Here is a 25,543-nt window from a genome sequence, read left to right as displayed (position 1 = left end):
AAACCAAGATGTTTGCAATGAAAGATAAGCAGAGTAATATCATCAGCAATCTCTAAGATATAGTAAAGGTAGCGGGAGAATTCTAAACTGACCTGCACAGCACTCGAAGCAATCCCGATACCTCCATTCGAAGTAGTGAACATGTTAGAGAGGTTTCATTTATAACTAGCGATGAGGTTAGAAGGGCCTTGGAAGACATGAAAAGGGGAAAAGCGCCAGGAGAAGACGGTATACCAGTCGATTTAATCAAAGATGGAGGAGACATAATGCCTGGGAAACTGGAAGAATGCAAACATTATACTAATTCACAAAAGGGGAGACGTTAAAGAATGGGAAAATATAGGCCCATTAGCTCACTCCCAGTAGTATATAAAATATTTACCAAAATAATCTCTAATAGAACAGGGGCAACACTGGACTTTAGTAAACCAAGGAAACAGGCTAGCTTCAGGAAGGGATACTCAACAATGGATCTCATCCACGTCGTTATTCAGGTTATCGAGAAATCCGCAGTGTACAATGTATGGTTTTCATAGATTACGAAAATGCATTTGGTTCAATAGAGATACCAGCAGCCATAGAGGATTACGTAATCAAGAAGTACAGAACGCTTACGTAAATACCTTGGAAAATATCTACAGAGGCTCTACAGCTACCTTAATTCTACACAAGAAAAGCAGGAAGATAGCTATAAAGAAAGGGGTCAGACAGGGAGGCACAATCTTTCCAATGCTATTCACCGCGTGCTTGGAAGAAGTATTCAAGCTACTAAACTGGGGAATGCTTAGGAGTAAGGATCGACGGCGAATATCTCAGCAACCTTAAATTTCCCGATGACATTGTTCTATTCAGCAGCAATGCCGATGAATTACAACAAATGATTGAGGACCTTAACAGGGAGAGTGTGAGAGTGGAGTTGAAGATTAATATGCGGAAGGGAAAGATAACGATCAATAACGATAACGACCGGGCAAGGAAACAAGAGTTCAGGATCGCCAGTCAGCCTCTAGAGTTTGTGAAGTAGTACGTTTACCTAGATCAATTACTCATAGGGAGCCCTGATCACGAGAAAGCAATTTACAGAAGAATAAAAATGAGTTGGATTGTATACGGAAGACATTATCAGCTCCTGACTGGAAGCTTACCATTATCATTGAAAAGGAAGGTGTACAATCAGTGCATTTTACCAGTGCTGACATATGGGGCAGAGACTTGGAGACTGACAAAGAAGCTTGAGAACAAGTTAAGGACCCCGGGAAAGAGCGACGGAGCGAAGATTGCCAGGCATAACTTTAAGAAACAGAAAGAGAGCGGTTTGGATTAGAGAGCAAACGAGTACAGCCGATATTCTAATTGACATTAAGAGAAAAAAAATTGAGCTGGGCCCCAGGCCATGTAATGCGCCGGTTAGATAACCGTTGGACCATTAGGGTTACAGAATGGGTGCCAAGAGAAGGGAAACGCAGTCGAGTACGCCAGAAGACCAGGTGGAGCGATGGAATTAGGAAATTCGCGGGCGCTAGCTGGAATCGGTTGGCGCAAGACTGGGGTAATTGGAGATCGCAGGGAGAGGCCTTCGTCCTGCAGTGGACATAAAAACAGCTGATGATGATGTTTTATTTGTAATTGTGCACGATGCATATTTTTGTTAGTGATTAAGCACGTATTAATTTTCATTTTAATAGCTTATCGTTAGGAAAGCAAATTTTTTTCAAAGGTTCTTGCGCGCAAATACAGTGTAGCTTTTTTACAGGTTTTAAATAGCACCGAAGGAATTAACAAAACGCAGTTGTCCTCAGCTGAGGTGTTTCAGTGAGGCAGGGCTGACTTGAATCATACCCTTGATTTATTCTTGTTTTTCTTTTCTTTTTGTCATTTACGTGAACTATGTCGTTTGATAAGTGCTTATGACTCGATAGTTTTTTTTTGTGTGCGTGTGTTGTAAACGATCTCCCTTTGTCGATTGCCTAAGAGCTGCGTGAGTTGCGCCTTCTTTGAGACACGATTGAAACCAAATTGACCAATACCTTAGTCACGCTACCATTTGAACTTTGTTTAGGGTCATTTGGGCGGCGCTCCTCTATGGCTGCCTTTCTGCGCTCGCTGGATCTAACCTCGAAATCAGTTATGAGAGAGGGTATGATTACCTGGCATATCTCGGAGGGGGGTTTGTGTGCTTGTATTGTCGCGGCTCTGGCGCTGTGCGGATTTGATAGCTAAATGCCAGTTCCCAGCCTACGTCCTGCAGCCAACCATTCCTCCAAGACGGCTGTTGTCCCTGGACGTGAACCTCCCCGCGAGCCCGGGACTTGGAGCCGGAGCTGAGCGGCCAGGGGCACCGACGAGCTGCCCCTTTGCGAGCCCTCCTCCCGGCGGTGGACGGGCCGTGGCGATCGGCCGTTCCGCCCGCGACAACTTCCGGTCACGGCTAACGCGACTATGGGGAACTGGCCGACGGCCTCGTCAAAATCGTTCTCAACACGGATGAGATCCTCGGTCACAAGTTTTGGCAAATAGTGCAAAAATACGGTCCATCCCCTGTCAGCCGCCCAAATTGGCACGCCGCGGACGGACGATCGGAGTCAATGTACGATCCCCCTTCCCCTGTTTGTGCCTGCGTGCGTTTCCAACAAAGCTCCCTTCAGAGGGAAAGGGCAACAGACCTCCGGATCGGTGGGACCTGATGTCATCGGTCTCCTGACGCCGGATTCGGGGATGTGACTGAACAATGACCACGCAGGGCATAAAAAGAGCAACGGACGGGGCTACAACTTCTTTATGAACTTTTTCTGTACTACTTTGAACTTTCTTGTAAATACGTAAATACCTGTATAATCTTGTTTGTAAAACGTCCAGAATATAGGGTCCATCCCCACGTTCCGTTACTCCTCCACGAGCAAAGTACATTCGACGTCTTCGAACCCCAAGTCGCAACACCACCTACAGCTACGTCAGCATTCCCTGTGATCGCCTTGTCAATAAAAAAGAAAGGATATTCGACAAACTGAATGGCGGAAAAATGTGAAAAATTGCACCAAGTGCGAGAATGACGCGCCACGACACGTGTGCGAGTACTTCAGCTGTTCTGAAGGTCCACATAATGGTTTCTTGTACAGTAGCCGCAACAGGTACTCGACAGCGCCACCATTTTTCTTACTGAACCACGCGTGAACCGGCAGCAGATGACGCCGAAACCAAAACAAAGTAGAGAACTTAACGCTGGAATGACGTATAAACATGGCAGCCATGACTTAACGATATGCTCCCAGCACCGACGTTGCCTAAAAACAGCCTTCGAAATTGACTACATATCTTTGTAGCAGCAATGAGCTTTGGGTTTTGATAAATCGGCATTTCCGAATTTTGTCAGTGTTGACGCGGACCTCGGAATTCCTTAGGACATGAATAGGCCAAATATAGCCATGCAGCCGTGCACCCCCGCTGTTTGTCTGCGTACTACACAGAACACACAGGGAGAGGCGTTTGCTTGAGGCGTTTTTGTGCGCCATATTTTATAACCTCTGAGGGGTTGAGCGTTGTCTTATCGCATTGTGGCAGAAGTATTAAACTTGAATTGGCGCATAGGGCTGTACGTGCGAAAACCACACTCGGATTATCAGGCAAGCCGTAGTGGTGGACTCCGGATTAATTTTGACACAGTGATGCTCTTTAAAGGGACACTAAAGGTTACCAGAAACTCAAGTTAAAGTGGTAGAGCAATGTTCTAGAACGTCTAAGGCGTCAATATAATCGCGAACAGAGCTTTAGTAACCGAGAAATTGAGGTAAACGCATGACACGATTTGAGACCCCCCAGCGACATTCCGGTACTAGCCCGATGACGAAAGGACTCCTCATAATTTGTGTTACTAATACTCAACTACTCGTATTAAAAATATCATTTCATTCGATTATAAGACGGAAAAAAATGCTACTTGTCTACGTCTATTCGATTCTAAGAAAAAATAACATTTTGACATTACCCGTCTGTAGTATGGGTGATCGAAAGGTTTCGTTTTCCCTCGACTCTGCGCGCTCGACTGTGCGCCGCGCACGCTTTGGAGTTTCAGTAGTTTCGTTATCGCGTCGTGCTGTGAGGGTTCTGCTGGCTCGCGAAACTTTCATTTGGAACAAGCAGCGAGAATGCCACGTCCATGTGATGTCGTGGGAAGCCCTCGTTGCTTTCCCGCTCCGGAGAGCCGGTGTCGAGGCCGCCGTCGTAGTACGCAACGACGCCGGCAGTGCGAGCCCTCAGCAGCAGGTCGCGCTCGTCGGTGCTCAAATCGCTGAAGTTGAGCCCACCATCGCGAGCCAATCTGTCGGTGTCAGGGTCCATTGCGACGACCGTCGAAGTTAGCGTCATAGAATGAAGTACCAGCTTATGGGCGTCTTGCGCTGGAGTTGAGGTATATATAGTAGCGGCGCCTGGTGGCGGTACGGGAAACGACATCTGGGTCGTGCCAGCTTGGGTCGTATTGAGCCCTGGCTGTGGCGAAGCACGTTTCTAGGCAGAGTTTTGCGCCGATTCGCACATTTTTATGCCCTGTTGCGAGTGCGAAAAGGCTCGTCGCTTCTCATAGACCACGCCGACCACGCTGCGAGCTCGCCGCAGCCTATAGTTTAACGAAAACGGACTCTCCGTGTGCCGTCCCAGTCGAAAAAAACAATTGAAACCATTTGGAAATATCAATGGGTCCAACTGGAAACGGCAATTTCCAATTGGACCAAGTGTTTTCTCCAACAGGACCATTTGGACCAGTTAGAACGGCCAATTGGTTCATATGGAAACCCTCCCTTCCAATTGGGCCAGATGGAGTCTCCAGCAGGACCATTTGGGTAAATCCGAATTGCCACATGGTCCAATTGGAGTTATCAAAACCATTTGGATAAAATTTAAGTGAGAAAATGTTAGTGTCTCTTGTGTACAAAATTTGCAGATTTCTCTTTTCCTTTTGAGATTTCTCTTTTGAGATTTGGACGCGAGATTCGAGATTGGATTCGTGAGATTGGAAGACACTATTTGGCATTTGGAGGGCAAGTAAATGGGGAACAACCGTAAAAAAAAGTGGTCGCGATGTATTGATCATGTTAAACAGTAAAAAAAAAAAAAAAAACTTGCACTTTTTTATGTGTTTCTTAAACACACGACTCAAACAACTTTTAGGCATAATGCAATTTGTAATTTAGCAATATTGTTTAAATTTTATATTTCACATCTCTGAAATAATTCTTCCTTGGAATTAAATTTTGTCTCAGCGTCATTTTTCCTTGGTGACCGAACGGGACAGCATAATCGACATCAACATTAGCAACATGTGCTCGTGTGTGCAGCAACCATGGCAGCAACAAAAACAGTCGTGCATGCGTGCTGCACTACATTCTGCCCTTTGTCCTGATCGCCTTGCGTGCTTCGTGCGGCACGAAATCGACAAACATTTTGGCAATTGTGCCAGTGACAGACATAAAGAACTTCAAGCCTGACGACGACTTTTCGGCGGGTTTTTATATGGTGAAGTGGACAAACGCGGCCGGCACGTGTGCCCACTACCTTGCCAGAATTTTGCAGATCGGAGGTAAGTTTCCGCGTTTCCAAAGCTCTTGTAATTAATTTGCATTACTGCACTACACGAGTGCATGGGTCACGCACACTCGTTTGAGTTAAATGATTGCACAGATATATGTATACATTTTTGTGTAATGTAGCAAATATGCATGATGCACTGAACTAATTTCGACAAAAATGCTTCAAGTGTATTGCATGAGCGTTTCTTTAAAAGCAAGGTTTACCCGAGAGCGTCGTGACAGCACTGGTGAAACGTATGAATCACTACGTGGGGGAGAACATTGCTGACATTGACAGAACAGCGAAAAATATATACTGATTAGAACAATTTTCTTGCATTTGCTGCTTGAACCTTAGCTACATAAACCGCAAATTGTGACTCTCTTCAACCTGGTTGGATTGCTGGATATTAAAATTGAGGTGCCTTTTTATCTAATATCAGCTTGCCTGTCGTGCCAGCTTTTGAGGGCAACAGGTTTTTCAGGATTCCATACACAATGCTGTCTTTCTTTTTTATCCATTTCTGCAGGTTGTGGCGCGACTAGACCAGAAAAGGGCCATGAACAGTATCCCGAATTGCATTTTTCTCAGTAATAAAGCTTTAAATCCTACTTTTCATTTGTTGCCTCATTGTCACATGTAGTTATCATCTTAAGGAAGTAGTGGCTCCTTGTGTGATATGATGTGAAGCAAGAAAAGCATGGGGAAGAGTATTAATGAAGAGATTCTCTTTCTGTGCTGTTCGTATTGTATTGCATCATATTAGATCACAATATATATGAACCAACTAGCCGAGCAACACGTAATAATGTGGTTCCTTATTGCTGTGCTAGTTTGCCAGATTCACACAGCGCAGGCAGGCGGTGCACAGTCGAAACCATTTGACCCGTCGAGCGGCTCCATTTGCACCATTTGGTTCCATGCCAATTGGCCCAATTGGTTCTATGCCAACTGCACCATGTGACCCAATTGGCAACAACCAATTGGTTTTATGCCAACTGCACCATTTGAGCCAAATGGTATACAACCAATTGGTTTTATGCCAACTGCACCATTTGAGCCAGATGGTATACAACCAATTGGCCCAATTGTTCCAAGTGGCCCAATTGGGTACTAATACACAAATGGGACCAATTGGAAACAAGTGGAAATTTTCCAATTGGGTCCAATTGTTTTTTTCAACTGGGGTGGGACGTAATGTGGGACGTAATTCGTTTCTCCGTCCGCTAGCCACCATACTCCCGCTTTCGCTCTGCTGTCGGCTCTGTCTTGGCTCCGTTTCTGGCCGCGCGTTCGGGTTTTGCGCAGAAAAGCCGTAGCGCCGTCTGCGGACGGCCGTTCTACTCACCGATGGCGCAACGTCACTATGAGATCATGATGTCAGTACTCCTCGATCGGAGGGCGGGCGATTTGAACTGCGCTAGAGGTACGCGGACGCTTCAGAACGCATTTTCTCTTAAAATAAGTCTCTCCTTGGCACGAAACAAGCGTTTCGAGGTTTCTGTGATGGTATTTCAACAGTCCACGTTGACTTAATAGTAACCTTTAGTGTCCCTTTAATGTGTCCCAAAATCTAAGTGCACATGCGTTTTCTATTTCACCCCGATCGAAATGCGGCTGCCGCGATAGGGATCAAATCCACCACCTTTAGCAATGCCATAGCCGCAAAGCTAACGCGGCAGACACAGAAGTGTTGATTTGACGGTCGACCGCTTCCGTAGTGTCTCCTCGATTATGCGGTGCGCTTTAATTAATGCGGCTCTGCTTCTTCACGCCCTGCGCAAGTTGTTTGTTTTTCAGAAATAGCAGCAATGTACTGAACTTAACCTTGTAAGGATTGGGGGGCTCAATTCCACCACTCGTAACCAGTTGTCAAGATTGGAGTCGGGCATGAATTAGATGGTAGCTGGCCCATGCCGTCGTCCAACTTATCCATGCTGAGGACGTTGTTGAAGGGAAGGGCTGCTTCTCATCGAGAACGAGGAATATGGGTTTATTTACAGTATCTACATCAGGACGTTGCAGTTCATCAGTCTAGCATGACGGCGAGAGAAAAGTACGTCAGTCTAACATGACTGCGAGACAAAGTACACTGAGCAGCCGCACAAAAGCGGTTTATCAACACTAGGTCCTCCCTCGAACCCAAGGTGAGGGAAACGTTCGACCAGACATCGTAAACAAGTCGCCTATCTGCGCGAGGGATTACACACCCACTTACACAGACACACTTCTTTGCACGAGGTTCATGGTCTTCAACCGACGTCAGACGGACTACGTAGAACTCGGGGCTTACTTCAGGAAAGGCGCCTTTTATTCGCCGAGCTGACCCCCGCAGCGCGCCGCCAGGTGCCCATTGTCTTGAACGGCGCGTGGGAAGGGGCCTCGAACTACGTTCCCTCGTGAACTCCCTCGTTCACAGCAGACCAGGTTGGCGGTGGCGGGTTCAGGCACAAAGCCTGCTTCGTCGCACTCATCTTGGCTCCAGCGAAGGAGAGTCGAGGACGCGCGTATTGTTCCCCATACACAGTCGACTTTGTGACGCCGTGGCTAGATGTTTGCGGTGGCGTTCCAGGAAAAGTTGACGCCCGCTGTCGCATCTGGCTGGCAAAACTTGCACGTCAGCGGGCCGTTCTTAACAAGCTTATCCTGTTTCCCCGCAACCGCTGTGGTATAATAGTGTGGTATCCTTGAATTCTCACGTCACCTCCACCCCCCTCTTGTATGGGAACTGGCTCTTCTCCCTCTCCTTCTTCTATCTACAGTTCTATCTGGCGTCCCCTCTGGCCTCGAGCGTTAGCAGAAAGGGAAACGCTGCAGTTTCTGCAATGCTTCTGAGGGGAGTCACGGATAATTACAGCTGTCAGGGGGCTAAAGTGGCGACGGCCCGGGAGCTCCTGAGGGCATTCGACGCGGTGGGGTGAACACGAGTTTCTCCCGTCGCCTTTCCTCTCTTGCGCCTGCCATGGATGAATGTTATGAGCGTCCTCTTTGGAACTGGGCGGTGGGTTGCGCCGCCGAGCTCTTGCTATTATACTGCCTAATGTCCTACCTAGGTTAAACAATAAAAAAAAACACTATGAACTCCCACAAAAGAAATTTCTGTCCCCTATTGCGAACTGCTTTTGTACGTCCGTTTTTTTGTCGTTTCCCTACTTTTCTTCCACGAATCCTCCAATCGACTCTTACTAATCCATACTGCGGACATGTTTACTTTTCCACTGCTCTTGCTGAACCCAAGCACTTCAAGGAGGCCAGTGGTGCGTAAATCGACTGCTGGGTAGACTTCTTCGCATTCTAATAAAACATGCTCCATAGTTTTCCTAGCTTTACCGCAGCAAGCACCTGCTCCTTCCTTCTTATATCTCGCTGCATCGGTGCGTGTTCTAAGGCATCCCGATCTCGCTTCAAAAAGTAATGAGCTTCCCTTTGAGTTACCATAAATTGTTTCTTTCCCGATTTCGTTGGATTGTGCCGGATCGCACAATCCAGAGAGGAGGAAAATACTCGACGCGCGCCCTTTCCTCCTCGCCGGATGAAAACAAGCCCCCGACGCGGTGTGCGCTACAGCAGCAAGCAGCGGGAAAGTCGAAGGAAGAGGTAAACAAAGCTTGGCTTTAAAAAATATGCAGATCCCACGCACTGTGGGAATCGATGTAAGCGAAGCTTTCCGTCATAATTAATCCGAAGTCCGCCACTACGGCGTGCTCATAATCCTTGTGTGGTTTTGGCACGTACAGCCCCATAATCCAACTGAAGTTTAATACTTCTGCCACAAAGCGATGTGCCATGTCAGGCAATGACAACGCTAAACCGTCTCATAGGTTATAAAATATGGCGCACAACAACGCCTCAAGGAAACACTTCTTCCTGTGTGTTCTGTGTAATACGCAGACAAACAACAGTGGCGCACGCAAGATAACGGTTAACATCAACTCACCACTCTCGTGTTAGCCTAAACGTTCAAGAAATTAAGCTTTAGCCGTCAACATTACCACTAATTATTGTCAAAGCATCCGGCACGGAAAGCTTCGCTTACATCGATTCCCACAGTGCATGGGATCTGCACAATTTTTATTCTTCTCGCTCTTTTTTTCCGCCGCGGAGCACTTCCGCTCACGACGTCGCGCGCGAGCTGTCGTGATCGAATCGCGCAGCGCACGGTTCTGCGCGCTGTGCAAGAGGACGCCTTGCCGGCGGCCTACGTCTGCGCTACACGAATACTGAGACAGACACACAGAGCCCGCGCGCGCGAATGCACGACGTAGGAACAAGCAGACGAAACGGAGGTACATCTCTCTTGCTGCGGTGCGAAGTAAAAGACATTGGGCTCGTGTGTTTTATTTCTCTAAGCTATAATTCGTCTATTCAAGCAACATATTACACAAACACCAGATGTTGCCTTGAATAATTATCGAAGACACGTGTCACCACGAGCGACGTCACAGTGCGAACACGTGTACGCGCATGTGTACGTCCTCCTCCGGCTCGGAAAAAAGAAAGCAGCGTTCGGTTTGAAATTCCAGGTCTTTCCGCGGCGCGTAGCGAACTAATACTTTGCAGACACGATCGTCAACGTGCACTGTATGCTCTGCGGTTGTCAGCTCACAATGGCCAGATTTGGACCTTTAACAAATATTCTTAAGCAAGCAAATTCTGATAGAAAACACACACACACACACACACACACACACACACACACACACACACACACACACACACACACACACACACACACACACACACACACACACACACACACACACACACACACACACACACATTCATTACGCCTGTTTAAGAAAGCGTTAGCACCACGTGTGCTAGTTTAGCACGCGTTCTGCATGTTTACATTACGGTAGAGTAGGATCTGACGTCATCGGCTCATCGTAGATGTCACACGAAGTAGCTAACCGTTGGGGTACCTCGTTTATTGGTATTTAATATTATTCATTAGCTAAGCAAATTAGACCACCCTACCGATGACAGGACTGCCAATGCCGTTTGAAAATGACAATATCCCAATATGGCTTAAAAAGAAAAAGAAAATGCCGGAGTTGCACTTTAACCCAAGGTTTGACCCCTTCGTCATTGGCGTCGCCAAAAACTCGGCGGGCAGGGAGAGGAAGGTGCTTGGCAGGCGGAATACTAACACAAATTTCGGGGAGAGGGGGCACATGCCCGGTGTGCCATCCCCTGCTCCCCCTCTCCTCCGAGTGAACACCTTTGGCGCCCCTCGATTAAACTCGTGCAACACTGGAATCTCTGAGCCGATTATTCGCCCACTGTCGAGCTGAGCACCACTGGTTTAGCGTGTAGGGAGACTACATCGAAAGCAGGCGCGTAGCCAGGATTATTTTTCGAGTGGGGCTCCTGTTAAATTTCCCATGCTTGGTACATAATACAACTATTACCCCGAGCAAGCCCTTGGTCTGCCTAAAGGCGAACAGCATCCTGTAGTTGTCTGGGGCGGGCGTTCGAAGGATGCGCGCCTTTGTTCATAGGCGACGTGCCAGGTATAAAAGGGCACCAACCAGAAAAATTTCGGGTGCGGGGGATAAAGCCCCCGCCGTACGCCACCAACCGGAAATGGCGGCGCCACCACCTCGTTGTCGTAATGACAACACGCACTCGTCAGTGGTCATCGGGTCGCGCCAGCAAGGCGACCGTCTGTGGAGGATCACACGCGTTTGCAGTGGATCACTCACAAGCGCCGTCGGCGAACAGATGCTGAGTGACAAGCAACAAAGACGCGGAAATTGTTTTCGCCACAGCAGCTGTTCGTTCAACTCCGGCATTTTTCCGCTGGAAGCGACGCACCCTTTTGTCGGGCTGTAGCCATTGCTAGCAGCTCTCTGTAGATACGGCGGATTCACAGAAAGCTTAACTGCTCGCAAGCCACAACGCAAGGACTGAGAGAGAGGGTAAATTAATGCGCCTGTTGCGCTTAGAGAACAACGCGATTGAGACAACGCGAGTTGGCGAACGTTAGCTATGCACCCGCCGACGGCTTCGATATTTAACTGCCAGTCCCGGTTTATGCTCACGTTACTTTTATATTTTACTTCACAGAAAGGCCACTACCAAGTCATGTTGCGTAAGCGCACTTTTATGGACAAGAACAATTCAGGTCACGTTCCAGAACTTCAGCTGAAATTTGCGAAACAATGCGCTGAACATGGTAAAAATTGATACCGCGACTGTTTCAGTGATACGGTTAAAGTTTTGCTAAAGCAGCGGTTTCACCACCGGCAACGTAGGCTGAAGACGCTAACGTGATCTTACTCAACTCCGAGAAGATATCAGCGCGATTTAAAGGAGACCACGGGACTTTTGCGGGCCGATCGATCTTACTTAATTCTTGAAACTACCGGACTTAGTTGAGTAGAAGCAGGGCACGGCGGAACTGTAATCACATCTGTCACAAATCCATGCAGAGGTGTTTCTCAATGTCAAGATCACAAGGCTGACTGAAAATGGTTAACCCTAAAGCGTAACTACGGGTCGGCCTAGTTGGAACAGGTTCATCGTGTATAGGCATAGAAATAAAACCGCGAGGGAAATTGTGGAAGCGCACTGGATTGAAAATACAAAAACAAAAAATGCATCAGCCATCCTTCTGTTTCATTGTTGGATAAAGAAAATTCACTTCTATCATCACATCTTTAACGCATTTTATCGTAACTGGTTGTTTCATGCACCTTGCTGTTATTATGTTGACCGGGTGGCTTTGGTCCACGTCTTTTTATCACAAGTGTTATATGTACTATAGACGTGCTCTCTTGACTTGACAGCGCAGGTCTGTGTGTATTATATGCGCTATAGGCGTGCTTTGTTGACTAGATCGCGCAGATCTGTGGGTATTTAAGCAGGTGGTTCTTCAAAATTAAAACCTGTTAGAAAGCGCTCGTCCTTGTGTTTCTTCTATTCTTCGTCCCTGTTTGTTTGCGCACAAAAAGGTTAACCCTTTCTGTTCGCGGTGTAGCTCGTTTCCTTCGTCCTCGTCTCTTGCGCTATCCCAACGCACAGTGCTTCTCCTAAGCTTCACGAATTTACCGGCCTCTCTTAAGTGACAAGTTAAACTGCCGGCGAAGACATCAATCATCAGCGAGCCCTAGAGCCTTCGCTGCGAGGCACCTATTCCGTGCTCATATGCAACGCATCGGCTTTTGAAGCCAGATGTGTCGAAGTCGTCCACGACACGGTTGTATTGCGGAGCATGCAACAATGGCTCGCAAAAAATTAAACTGGCCGTTTTCGTTTCACCGTAGCACGCAGCCGGCGAACGGGACACGCGGCGGCGACCAGTTTCACAAAAGGCGTGCGAGAGGCGCTCTGGCCGGAATGGGAAGCACGTGCACTGGCCGGCGACGTATTTCCCGAGTAGGCACCGAATCCGCGCGGGGCACAAGTCTGCGGGATGCAATCCTCCTCGACGCAGCGAGCGAACCGTTGGCATTGAAGTCACGCGCGCAACGCGGTCCGCTGCGGGATTCCGCAACAGGGGATGGAACCATACCTGCGCGCCTCTTCACGCAGGTCGCCATAATGTCCGTGACGTCATGAGCTTCGCCTTCGTTCCCCCCCACCCGCTCTTCGTATTTGCTCTGAGAGAAGGTTCGTTCGCGGAGGCTTTCGTCCACGCTCGGTCCCTCGCTCGCTCCCTCTGCGATACCCTCTAGCGCGGACTCCGCACGCGAGCCACAGCCGGAGCGCAGTCCTCCGAGAACGATCTCCAAACACGGTTATCAGCGCCGGATGAAAGGTCGCGCGAGTTGCGCGCTCTGCCGACCGAGGGGACCCCATTGTAATCGGGCAACTGGGGCGCGCCGATATAACGGCCGTCCAGCCGGTGCATGCGCGCACGCGTTCGAGAGTGAGTGAGAGCTCGGCCGATCACTTTTTTGTTTTTGTCGCTCCGCATGCAAGACACCCATGCGGAATGTCCCTGTCGCCAGAGAGAGGGAGAGAGGTCTCAACAGAAGAGCAACTCGTTTCGGAATCGGGGACACCAATGTTGACGTGCGCTTCGGATGTTCTCTCACCCCACGAGAGCGGCTTAACTCGCCGCCGACTGGTAACTGCCGGCTGCGCGGCAGCGTGCTACACGGGGACAGGAATCGCAGCTTACCTCGTCGCAGCTGCAGGCCGCCACCCGTCGTCGCTAGATGGTCTCGGTGCGGGTCTTCTCGCGACGATAAAAACCCAGGCACAAAAAATAAAATAACGCGTTCTCGCGAACAGGCAACGATAACGCAACGCTCAAAAGAAAGCGGCACACGCGTCGCACACAGTACGCCAACACCTGAAGCAGACGAACGGAGCACACGGCGACGCAGGGCCCCCTTGCGGGGCACGAGCGAAGCGCGCAGTCGAAGAAAAACCAGTCGAGGGTGCCTGGCTCGCCTGCACGCTCGCCCTGCTGTTGACACAGCTCAGCGTGCACGAAGCAAGGTCGCCGCGGAGGTCGCAGCCGCCGTGAAAAGAACGCATCAAAGGAAGACATACAAAGACAACGGTAGCGGCACTCAAGCCGTCGCCGCACTAGCCCGGCTGCCACCCCAACTTTGCCAAGAGACCCGACAGTTACACGCAACTTCTTTTATTGAACAAAATATGTGCACACGGCCTCTTCCGCATGCCACAACTACCCGCGCTGCCGCTAATTAAAGACTAATGCTGACCATCCCCGTAGCCGAAGCACCACTGGTATTGCCTCGTTTTTATGAGCCAAGAACTCTTTTCATGTAAGGGTTTAGGAACATGTCCTGGGGGTCCAACTTCTGCCGGATGACACACCATTTGGAGAAGTTGGGGTACATCACTTGGAACTCTTTTGAAGTTGCATCATAAGCCTGGCAGAGGACAACAGACAAATGAGGATAGATTTGTAAAGCATAGTCAGCAACACTTAAAATTGACAATGACACATGAAGAAACACAGCATAAAAATATACAAAAAATGACAGCACATTGTTTCCTGTACCATGTTTTCTGCAACACCTGTCATCATCATGTGTAAGGAACAGTCGGTCAATATCACGAGCACTGCATGGATGTTAACTTCACATTACAGAGCATTGTATAGTTGCACACCAGTTAGCCCAATGAGATGCTGCAATTGTCCCCACCAATAATAATAACAATAATAATAATAATAATAATAATAATAATAATAATAATAATAATAATAATAATAATAATAATAATAATAATAATAATAACAATAATAATAATAATAAACACGGCCCTTCTATTTCGTTTCATTGTTTGTGCAAATCTCAATTTTGTGCTGGCAATATAAGTGCAAGCTCTAGCAACCAACTAGCTTGTTTTACAGCCTTCACAAAATAATCAATCAATCATTTATTTAGCGTGCCCAGGGACAATCCTAAGGTTCGACACACGCATACATTAAAAAGAAAATTGCAGTTGTGTACACACACACAATGAACAAAAAGAATTGTGAAAAGAAGAGTGTACTAGAACAATGCGCAAGACAAATACAAAAGAAAAGGAGGCGAAAAGCAATTGAACAATGAGTGAAACTATGACACAAGGCAAAGCACAGAAAAGAAGATGACAGTGAGTTATGAAAAACATCAACATCATGAAAATACGCGGTACAAAGACTCTGTATTTTGTGGAATTTTAAATTCTGGTGACAACAGGCAGGAACATGAAAAAGTCTATGTTCTCCGGTGATCCTGTCCAGAATACAAAACACAATACAACCGAGGAGTTCGGGGCAGGTGACGATACTATGAAGGAGTTTAAAAAGAAACAGATGGTCAGCGTGATTACGTTGGAAGTGAGGTAAGGGCAGTGACAACAATCCAAAAGAGCTAAAACAAGGTCCAGTGTCCATGTTAGGAAAGCGGTGATCCTATTTGCTTAGAAACTTTTTCTGGACTCAATCTATAATGCTACTGTTGGATCTAGAAATGCCATTCCAGACGAACAACGCATTATTGAGTTGAAGAAAACAGATTGTGTATAACTTGCGGAATGGTGTAGGAGAATTTAATTCTCTCAACAGTCTGCTAACAGCGCAAAGGGAGCACACACCCCTCATTGGATCGCATTTAGTGTGAATTGAAAAGTGCAAGGTTGTATAAAAAAGCACACAGAGATCATTGATCTCAAAGACCTTACACAATGGTACAGTATCTACAGAAAAAGAAAGATTGCTGCTTTGCACATGAAAGCCATGGCTTCGGTCTTAGCAGTATTTAATAGTAAGTGTTAGCTCGGGCCCAACTCCGACAGGGCCTATTCTAGTACATGTAAAATGCAAAAACACTTTGAGATAACCCCTCGACCGATTTTATTGAAATTTGTCGCATTTGAGAGAGGAAGTTAAATTCTAGTGACTGCTGGAAGCAGAATTTTGCTTTAGGGCCTGAATTTCATTAGCAAGATTTTCAAAAATTCGGAAATTTGAAAAAAAATAGAAGCACTAAGTTTACAAATTAATAGCTATGCATCAAGAATAGATATCGCGGTTCTGTAAACGGCACCCATTAGATCATTGAAATTGAACAAATTTCACATGTCATCTTATATCTTAAGTGAATTTGTTATGTTGTGTACAAGGGTTCCGCAAAAGCTGTATTTTCATATTAATTTTTTTGAGATTCATGTTCAACATATCAGTTTTGTCAGCCTTACATGTACTATTAGATGCAATTCACAGAAATGTGATATCATTACTCATAGTTTCATTTCCAGAAAATTTGTGATTTTTGCCAATTTTTAATAGAACATTGACAACCTAAAAAAAATTCAATACCAACAGTCACTAGATTTTAAGTTTATCTTTTAAATGAAACAAACCTCGCCAAATTTGGTGCATTGGTTGCCGAGAAGAGAGAGTTCTCCTTTTACTATTTAGATAGGAGCACCCAAGCTAAAGCTTCCTCTTAAGGCGAGGTTAATTAACCTCGTGCCATTTAGACATGAAGACAGGCCAGACTGCAGGATGCGACAGAAGAGAGGTCAGAGTGCTGGATGCGACAGTCATTAACAGTATTAATTTCTTAAAAATCTTGATGTAATCAGCATACAGAAAGGATGAATCCTGGAAAAAAACATCATTAATAGAAATTTTAAAAAGGAGTGGCCCTAGTACTGATCCTAGAGGAACGCCACTGGTTGCCATGTGAAAAGAAGACGTCTGGCCATTGACATTAACATGATCTATCAAGAAGGTAACTGCGCAAAAGATTGACAATTGACGAGTCACCACCAAAGTGCGTAATAATAATAATAATAATAATAATAATAATAATAATAATAATAATAATAATAATAATTTGATCTTTATTTTGGGTGCCCAGGAACAACCAAATGTTTAAATACTGCACAAAGAAACAAAGATAAAAAATAACACTAAGACCAAAAGTTGCAGGACAAAAAATAAGATGTCAATAAGGTTCGTACAGAACATTCAACTCGTAATTCAAGGTTCATTCAAGGATGATAAAGGCCAATATTCAAGGAGGGGGAAACAAACTTTATTTATCTATATAGTTAGAACATAGTGAAATTGCCTCCTTAGCTGCAATTTCTTGCAGCTAAGCAGCTGCAGATTTGGATACATGATCCATTAGCTTTCTAATGGCAATTATGTCAATCGCCTGCTAGCATGGTAGTTATACCTGGCTTCAGCCACAGCTACAGAGTGCATTAAAGCCTAAATATATAAAAATCGCTTTCCACCGGGCATTTCCGGAGCTTAGAGCTTGAAAATGGAGTCACAATGGCTGCAGTGTCAACCAACTAGCAAAAGAACCAGAATAGCGGTACAGCATGGTCGCTTGAGCTAGCTTCATCTAGTTCCACAATGGCAATTTAATTAAGCCTTTCATTGGTGGCTGTGGACACACCACATTGAATCATTTAGAGATATTGGGGAAAGAAGAAAAGCCATAATCCTTTCCCGATAGACAGTCGATGGTCTATCAACAGTCAGTTTCCGATGGCACAGCCAGAATGTGCTGTTTGTTACTTTGAATTTTCGAAAGTCACCCCCAAGAACAGTTCTCAAGGAATTCAAAGAGCACATTTATTTTTAAGGAGTTTTAAGGGTCTTTAAATATTTTCATTTTTTTCTAAATTTAAGGGCGTACTGCCCACTGAAACCGCTACACGTGGACCCTAAAGTTCAGCGCTCTATGTTGACACTGCAAAAGATGAGGAAAATACTGTTGGGGTGGTGCGTGCTCATGGCACAGGCATTTCACGTTCTAGTCCATTCTATGAGCCTGCCACGCTGGTCCTCTGATCTGGCACACCACTGCAAACCCACAGCTAGCGACAAGGGTTTTCAAGAATTTTAAGGAGATTTACGAACCCAGTGTAAAACAAAAAAAGATCAGGATAAGCAGACACATAAGGAGTAATAATAAAGCAATAGTACAAATTACATGCATCAGATAATAATAACAATATTATTGATGTTAATAATAGCATCACTTCCTCCACTTGGCAGAACAGCGAACTGGCTATGTTGGGTCTGCCAAATTAAAATGTTGCCTTCAGAGGCTGGACGAAGAATGCACAAGTTTATCTAATTTGAAAGAGAAATTAATGTCACATAATTAGAAATAATAATAATAAGAAACGGGGAGCTCTACACAAATAGATGTAAGTGCACATTTTTAAGGGTGTGTGAATACTAATTCTTGAGATTGAATTGAATATGAATGGAATAATGCCAGAATTACATAGAATATATAATAACTTTCAATACCCTTCAAATAATTTTCACGTAATGGGTTGCTGTTCTCACCAATAAACCTCGCATCTGGCTATATACATAGAAAGTTTCCGTGGTTGTACTGTATATAATAAAGCATTGCTTATTATTAACACAAATGGAGCATTAGGAGCAAACAAGCAATTTATCTGGATTGCATTGGTGAGTACAAATGACTGCGGTTCAGCCGGAAAAGTCTTGCACCTTGAGTGACACGTAGTGTACCCTACTGTGTAACTTCTTATGCTCTATGTCTACCATGGCCGCCGGGATGAAATTAACTGAACAGTCAGCAATTTGAAGTATTAGAAAATTATTTTAAAAATATTTGTAGTTACGAATAGGAACTATTGTATTCGAAGACCAAATCGAATACGGCAATATTCGATTAGTTATTCTAAAGCTTTGAATATTTGCACACCTTCAATGTTCCTACAAGTTGTCCCTCCTACTGTTAGTGCCCAGTGCAATTAAATATTACCTAATTAGTAACTTATTTGAAATTATTTATAAGACACAGTCATCTAATGAATGAGGTTGCTTGAGAAACTTGTAGGGCACTGTAAGAGAAAATCGAGTGCATCTAATCAGCAAAGCAAGAAGAAAAATTAGCAATTTCTGTGGCACTGAGCTTATTACTGTGACAAAAGCCAGGCTACCACTGCCCAATAAACTTCTTTGTGATGCACACAATATCATCATTGTCCACTGCACTACTGCCTGCTACGACTGCAAGGTGCACGCACAGGTGCCAGAGTCTGTGCAGAGAGCAACACCTGTGCCCAAGTTGCACCAAGGAACATCCAATCAACAATCAATTCACATGCTCAACGCACACACAGAAATTGAAGACAATGCAATACTGCGCTGTCTGACATCTTTGATGGCACTCATCGGCAAGGTTGATCAAAGCAATCTCGACAAGTCTGGGAAAGCACTAACACAAGCCAGAGGGCACAGAAAATCCATCGGCACGTAGACTGTTTACATCTTACAGGAGAGCAAATGCTTCGACAAATATTTTTCCTGAAATTACTTATGTTTACTTGTGCTGTTGTGCCCTTGACTTCCTTGTCTGATATTATGGGATTGGTCTTTAGACCTCTGGAAGTTGTTGCTAGCTGGAGCCATCGAGAGCAATTCTCCACCCAACATGACTTAAGTTTTCCCAACTACTACAGCAAATTTCTGATGTTCCTTAGATTATTGAAGAAGAGTGCCTGGCTTCAATTGATGCTAAGCAAGCAATGCTAACAGAACTAAAAACAAGAATTTGTAATGTGTGACCAGGTGATTGCTCTGATGAAAACTGCATCAATCCTGGAACTGAGGCAAGATTAATCAGAAAACTGTTAGCAAAGATCTAACCTAGTTAATACTTACGATGCACCATAGAAGGCTAAGGAAAGTGGGAGAATCATTTAAAGAAATGGTAAATGATGAGGTTAAGAAGATTCTGGAAATTGATCTTGGTCAGATTTAAAATATATACAAGTAGACCAGTACCTAACAGTAATAGGTAATTTAACTCGAATATAAAAGAAAAGTCCTAAAAAACTGCCACAAAGCAAAAAGACGCAATCTTTCAGTTAGCAAATATATTTTTGCTAGTGTGCGAAGTAAAAGGCAATGTATCTGCTGTGTGAAAGCAAGAATGGAAAGTGGCGATATGATAAGCTTAAAGGGCCCCTGAAACGGTTCGGAAAAACTCTGTAGACGCGTAGGGTACAGCTAAAGTTAATCATTCGCATCCCAATTTGTGTGAAACATCCCATATTACCCTCCTCCACAGTCATGCATTTTCTAGTGGCTCTGCATCATGATGGCACGTCATGTCGACAACTTCTGGTTCTCTAGAGCGCGCGCGCGAAGCCTCTCCAAACTCTCCACCAACTGCTTGGCAGTTGACCCCAAGCGAGAGCTACAGAAGCAGCGTGCGTTTTGAGCATTCTGTCGTAGCGCCGAACGTATCTGGTATTTCAGTAACCACACGCGAGCTGGGAATTTCGATGGAATGGTAGAGGTATAAACTCAAGCTGACGAAGGAACTTTAGCGTAGACGTACGTCAGCTGCCTGATCAGTCTCCACGGTCCATCCATCCGTTGGCGCAGAGCTTAACCAGCCAAACAAAGAGCTAATATTGCTCTAACCAAGTATAAAACATCTTAAACATTTACAAAAGCAATGTGTTAATGATTACACTCCTGCGAAAAATTTACACCAGCAGCAAAGAAGAATACATTTCGTTACTGCTACTGTGTGTGGTTGAGCTCTGTGCCACCAGGTGGTTGACCATTCACATTCGTACTTCTGCTTATCCTGTGAACGACATGATCAAACAGCCAGGCCCTGTTCCCTTGTGCTTGCGTTTACCCTAATACTGGACTTGTGAAACACTATTGCATTAGTAATCTTCCGGTGTAAAGTGACAGCCATAAACACGCAAATCCTGGCGCCGAACGGATAGTGGCAGTCTGATGCGCTGCAGCCAGTTCGCTCGCCTGCTGCCTTGCAGAGGGACACAATGTCGCAGCTTGAGATATTGCCAGTCGATATGGTTGTAGTCCATGACGCAACAAACTCGAATCATAGTGCTCGCGAAAAGACTGAGACCGACTCTGACCGCGGAGCTCTCGTCAAAATGAAGCACTTTTAACAAAAGCAGACGACGCTTGCTGTGTGCCTTAAGTGCTTAAAGGGACACTAAAGCGAAACAATAAATCAGTTTAGACTAATGAAGCATTGTTTGAGAAACCTGCAGGCAGTCTTTCCGAAAAATAGCTTGATTATTAGATGAGAAAATGAAGGTGCAAGTATCAGTATTTGAATTTCGCGCCGAAACCCCAGCGCCGGTACGTCAGCAAGACGTCAGGGATTCCAAAGTATTTTTTCGCATTTGGGCTGTGGTGGCTGAATAAAGGTTCCCGAAACTTTCCATGTTTAATATTTGGTTCCTTTAGAACACAATGTAGTCAAACTGTGCCGCTATATATAATTAGTAGGCCCTAGAAGATGCCATCAAAATCCAAGATGTCACAGCCCCCAGGTGCGGGAACTTAAGTAGGCGTCACCACCCGTATTTCGATCTTGCGGTTTTTCTGGCTTACCAAACGTTTTATCAATGTAAGAGTGCTGTTTTTGGTGTTGTAGAACGGTAATTTACTGATGCAAAAGAAATCATTTTTCACTTTAGTGTACCTTTCAGTGTAGTGAGAAATTGTTCTTGTGCATTCTCTTTCTCTTACTTTCTTTCTATAGAAACAAATTAACTAATATTCCAAGTATCACGAACATCATCTGTTCACCATAAAGGTGGAAAAATTATCAATGACATGCCCTGGGCAGCCAATCGGATAGCTCGCCCTACTGATGTCAATTGGGTGATTTATCTCATATGGGTAGGAGTGGCCGATAATTCCACCAAGCAGTGTGCTGCGATAGGCAGCGATGTACACCTTTAAAACCTTATAATAAATTGCATGCTTTATGAGGAACACTTAGATGCGTCAATTAATGACCAGAAGGACCTACTGTAACGACTCAGTACATTTGGACAATATCGTCAAAATCGTTTCAGGGTCCCTTTAATGTAAGTGGCAAACTGTATCAGTGGTATAAAGAAAGAAAAATATAGTGTCAATTCTAACAGAACCCCACGCTTGAAGCTGCTTAAAGGTAGTGCTATTTAAAAACTTTTAAAAAATGGGGGGAGGGGGGCTCCAATTTATGCTGTGAAGGTGGTTGGCCAGTGATTTAGCCAGGCATGACCTCATCCGATAGACCAATGTGACGTAGCCTTGAACTGGGTCCTGCCAAGCCTGAGCACAATGTCGTTGTGCATATTGACGTTGCTGTTCCTTTCGTAGCCCTTTCCACTTGTGCTGCTCTTCAGGTGTCCTTACTGTACATGGCCTGCTTTGGGCAGGCCATGTACAGTAAGTATGGGCAGGAACCGCTGCATTCTGCCTAGCTTGAGCATGACGCCATTCCTTTAGTCGCTGATCACATTCACGCTGCTCTTCAGGCACCTCAACTGCGCGTGGCTTGCTTTGGGCAGGAAAGACTGCATCCTACCTAGCCTGAGCACGATGCTGTTGTGAATATCGATGGTGATCCTGTCACCGCTCATCGTGTTCATGATGCTCTTTGGAAGTCCCAACTATGCGTGGCCTTTCCATACTGCTATCAGAACACAAATGAAATCGGTTGCTAGGAGGGTTTCTTTCACACATGAAAGCGCAGTTACGTCATTCCCTGCTTCGTAAGCTACAGTTGCCGCTTCCCGGCAACTGTAGCTTATGCAACCGTAATCTTTACCGGGAAAGGCTTGCAGCAAATGCTACACATGAAGGTGAGCTTTCTGATTCTTTTTTTTTTCCTTTTACCTGCATGGCTGGAGCCGCCACTGCCGTGGATGCGAGTGCCATCTAGTGGTGCTGCAAGGAACCCAGCAGTGCATGTACTGCACGCATCCCGCTGTAATTGGTTGACTTATTGCCCACGGACATAACAAATGCGATTGGGGGTAGAGGCATACAGCTTCTTTGTAAAAAGATTAAAAGATTTAACTGCAAAAATATGAACTGCTCTTTTCACTTCTTTTTCACAGTAGATGATGGAAAGCTCCAACAGACTGATCAATTCAGTGATAAATGTTTTGAACCCCCGCAATAACCAAGGCTGGTGCCCTTTATCTCTTGTTGAATATAGTTACTAACAAAGGACTGCAATCTTACAACACAAGAAACTCTTTTCTTTAGAAGTATGCTAAATGGTCATTAAAATACTTATGCTAAATATGTAAATAATTTTTGTTGTGTTTTATATTTCCTATTTAATTAAAAATGGCAAAAGTGGAAAAGTAATTCCAGTCCACAAATAATGCACAGAAACTAAAACCTCTAATTTTAGGTCGCCTTCGCCGTACATGTACAGCACCTAAGCTATTTGAAGTTTAGGAAACTTCTTGCTGGGCGAGTTGATGCAAGGCTACATTAGGAGAGTTGCACACATGAAAGGACGAACACAGGAAAAAAAAAAAATGTTTTTTTTTTTTTGCCTATGCTTCTCCTTTCATATGTACAACTCTTCCTAACATAAGCTATTGTAACGTACAGTATTTACTTGTGTGAAGCCTGTCCTTGTGTAAGGCCCATGCCCCTACTTTGGTGTGCAAAAATTTGGAAGAATAAAAATTATCACTGTACCTCACACTCAGCGCTGGTTAGGACTAGCCAGCAGGTTGGATGGTGGCAAAATGGTTGCGGTAAGATCCTCTGGGCACCTCACTAAGTTTGGCCAATTTAAACAGACACGCACAGTGCATAATTTACGTGCTGACGATCGTGTCTGCAAAATATTATAGTGCTGCATGCCACGAAAACACCTGAAATTTCAAACCAGACATCGCACGTCCTCCCTCTTGAGCAGGTCCACTGACACGCAGAGATGGGGCAACGCGCACAAATACTCCTGTATAAAACGCAGTTCTGGCAACGTCACTCGCCATGACACATTACTTTGGTAAATCACTCAATACAGACCACACAATGCCGCACCTGAAATGTGCCACAGAGCAAGAAAAGTAAAATTAAAATAAAAAAGAGGCAGGGTGTGTCACGAGAACTTGGCGCTGTTCCTCGGCTTCGGTATGAGAGAAGACTCGAGGCAGAGGGAAGACGTGTCTCTGTCAGTAGCCATGCACACTTCTGGTAGCATGGTAAGCGAGTATTTAATATCTTCTGGCTTCTCCGATAATGAACCAACTTGAACAATTCTTTCAGTAAAGTGCCCCATAGACAGCATTTCATAAGTTTTGTACAACGAAAATTTGCAATGGGGCCTCGTGAGGGGCCTTTTAAGATGTTTGTACCAGTAGACCACATAGGTGATTGGGCACGAAATCATGGGCTGGACTGACGGCCATGTGCGTGAAGCAGAGTTTGGGTCCAGGGCCGATCAGCTGGCAATTACGGTGAATGCTTACCAAGTTTGTGCGTGCATTTACTGGATGAAACAGTATAAGCTTGCGTGGGCATAGAGGCAATAAAGTTCCAAGCTGATTTTGCTTAGCACAGCCTTATGTGAGTGTTGCGGAGTCAAGGCTTCGTGTACAGTGTCTGCCCTTCACAACCTGTGACACACGTCTGGCTGCTGGATGGGTGAATGTGAAACGCACCCATAATTTGGCCATCATGTATATTCAAGCAAATTTTATTTTAATTGATAATAAGACTGCACAAAGGTATGCAAATGAATGTTCTGCTGTACTGCACTCTAAAAAACCACAAAATCAATGTTACCACCCCAATTTGATTTTTCAGACTGCTCAGTTATTCGAACATTCTTGTGGCATTGTCCGTGTTTGAAAAAATCAGTTGGCGACACTAAATGTAGTCATAATCGGCTACCAGTGGCTGTGTTATTTTGCCTAGAACTTTGAGCGCAGTTCGAGGCTTCAATAGTGGTCACAAGCCTGCCTCGCGTAAGACTTGCAACCAGTAAAAAATCAGAAATAAAGTGTGGGCTTTACGCAAGTAAATACAAGATCGTCCTTAAACACATTCCCAACTTTGTTGTGACATAATGCAGAACGAAATTGCATTCGTCCGCCGCCTTCAGCATCATTCCCACATAAGGAATGATGCTAGACAACTAGATTCGTCTAGCTCATTCACAATATATACCACTAAGAAACGTCATACAAAAATGGCTGGACCTTATTGTACTTTTATAAAGCATGTGACAGAGTAATATACACAAAAGAACTAATAATGAAAGTACATTTCACAATTGGCAAGAGGCCCATTACTAAGCGAACTAAGCATGACTCATTTAATCAGGATACCTCTGATATACCTTGAGTTACATCTGGTGTTCTTCAAGGCAGTGTTCTAGCATCCATATCATGTTTAACTTATATTAATGACATTGTTGCAAAGATTCCAATTAATGTTAGACATTTTGCTGAGAATATTATATTATAGCAAGAAATCAATTACACTGAAGGCCACATAACACACAACAAATCATCCATACAACTGATATTTGAATGGTGTAAAAACTGGCAAATGACAATGTTAAAAAATCTGTTGTGCTGCATATATCACAAAAACAACAAGCCCTTCTTGAGAAAATGTGGAGTAGGTTTTGTCATTCCATTCCCAAACTTTCCATTGTTTGCTTTTTCTTGAAGCAAGAATACAGTCGAACCCGGCTATGAC

At 44.9% G+C, this 25,543-nt stretch overlaps 2 protein-coding genes and 1 long non-coding RNA gene across 5 annotated transcripts in view; 1 reads left to right on the top strand and 2 right to left on the bottom strand.

Moving 5' to 3' along the window:
• Positions 1–13,830, bottom strand: part of Pka-C1 (Protein kinase, cAMP-dependent, catalytic subunit 1) — a 469,154-nt gene extending 455,324 nt beyond the window's left edge. The window contains exon 1 of one of the 2 annotated variants that reach the window (XM_075671434.1): positions 13,691–13,830. The gene's annotated coding sequence lies outside the window, so the exon portion shown is untranslated. The remainder of the gene's footprint in view (positions 1–13,690) is intronic. The other variant, XM_075671435.1, reaches the window with a different exon arrangement.
• LOC142559787 (uncharacterized) lies at positions 4,667–6,180 on the top strand. Its single transcript, XR_012823252.1, has 2 exons — positions 4,667–5,572; positions 6,092–6,180. It is a non-coding gene; the product is annotated as an uncharacterized LOC142559787 (long non-coding RNA).
• A 315-nt stretch (positions 13,831–14,145) lies between the features above and the next one.
• The window catches only part of LOC142559788 (L-gulonolactone oxidase-like), an 87,319-nt gene continuing 75,921 nt past the window's right edge, over positions 14,146–25,543 (bottom strand). For both annotated transcript variants that reach the window (XM_075671431.1, XM_075671433.1), the window contains one exon: positions 14,146–14,414. In XM_075671431.1, the coding sequence (XP_075527546.1) occupies positions 14,283–14,414 (132 nt within the window). In that variant the 3' untranslated portion in view covers positions 14,146–14,282. The remainder of the gene's footprint in view (positions 14,415–25,543) is intronic.

Source organism: Dermacentor variabilis, chromosome 10 (genome assembly GCF_050947875.1).
Source record: "Dermacentor variabilis isolate Ectoservices chromosome 10, ASM5094787v1, whole genome shotgun sequence".
NCBI classification, from domain to species: domain Eukaryota; kingdom Metazoa; phylum Arthropoda; class Arachnida; order Ixodida; family Ixodidae; genus Dermacentor; species Dermacentor variabilis.
Note: the sequence above shows the minus strand (reverse complement) of the source record. Positions and strands in the feature narration are given on the sequence as shown.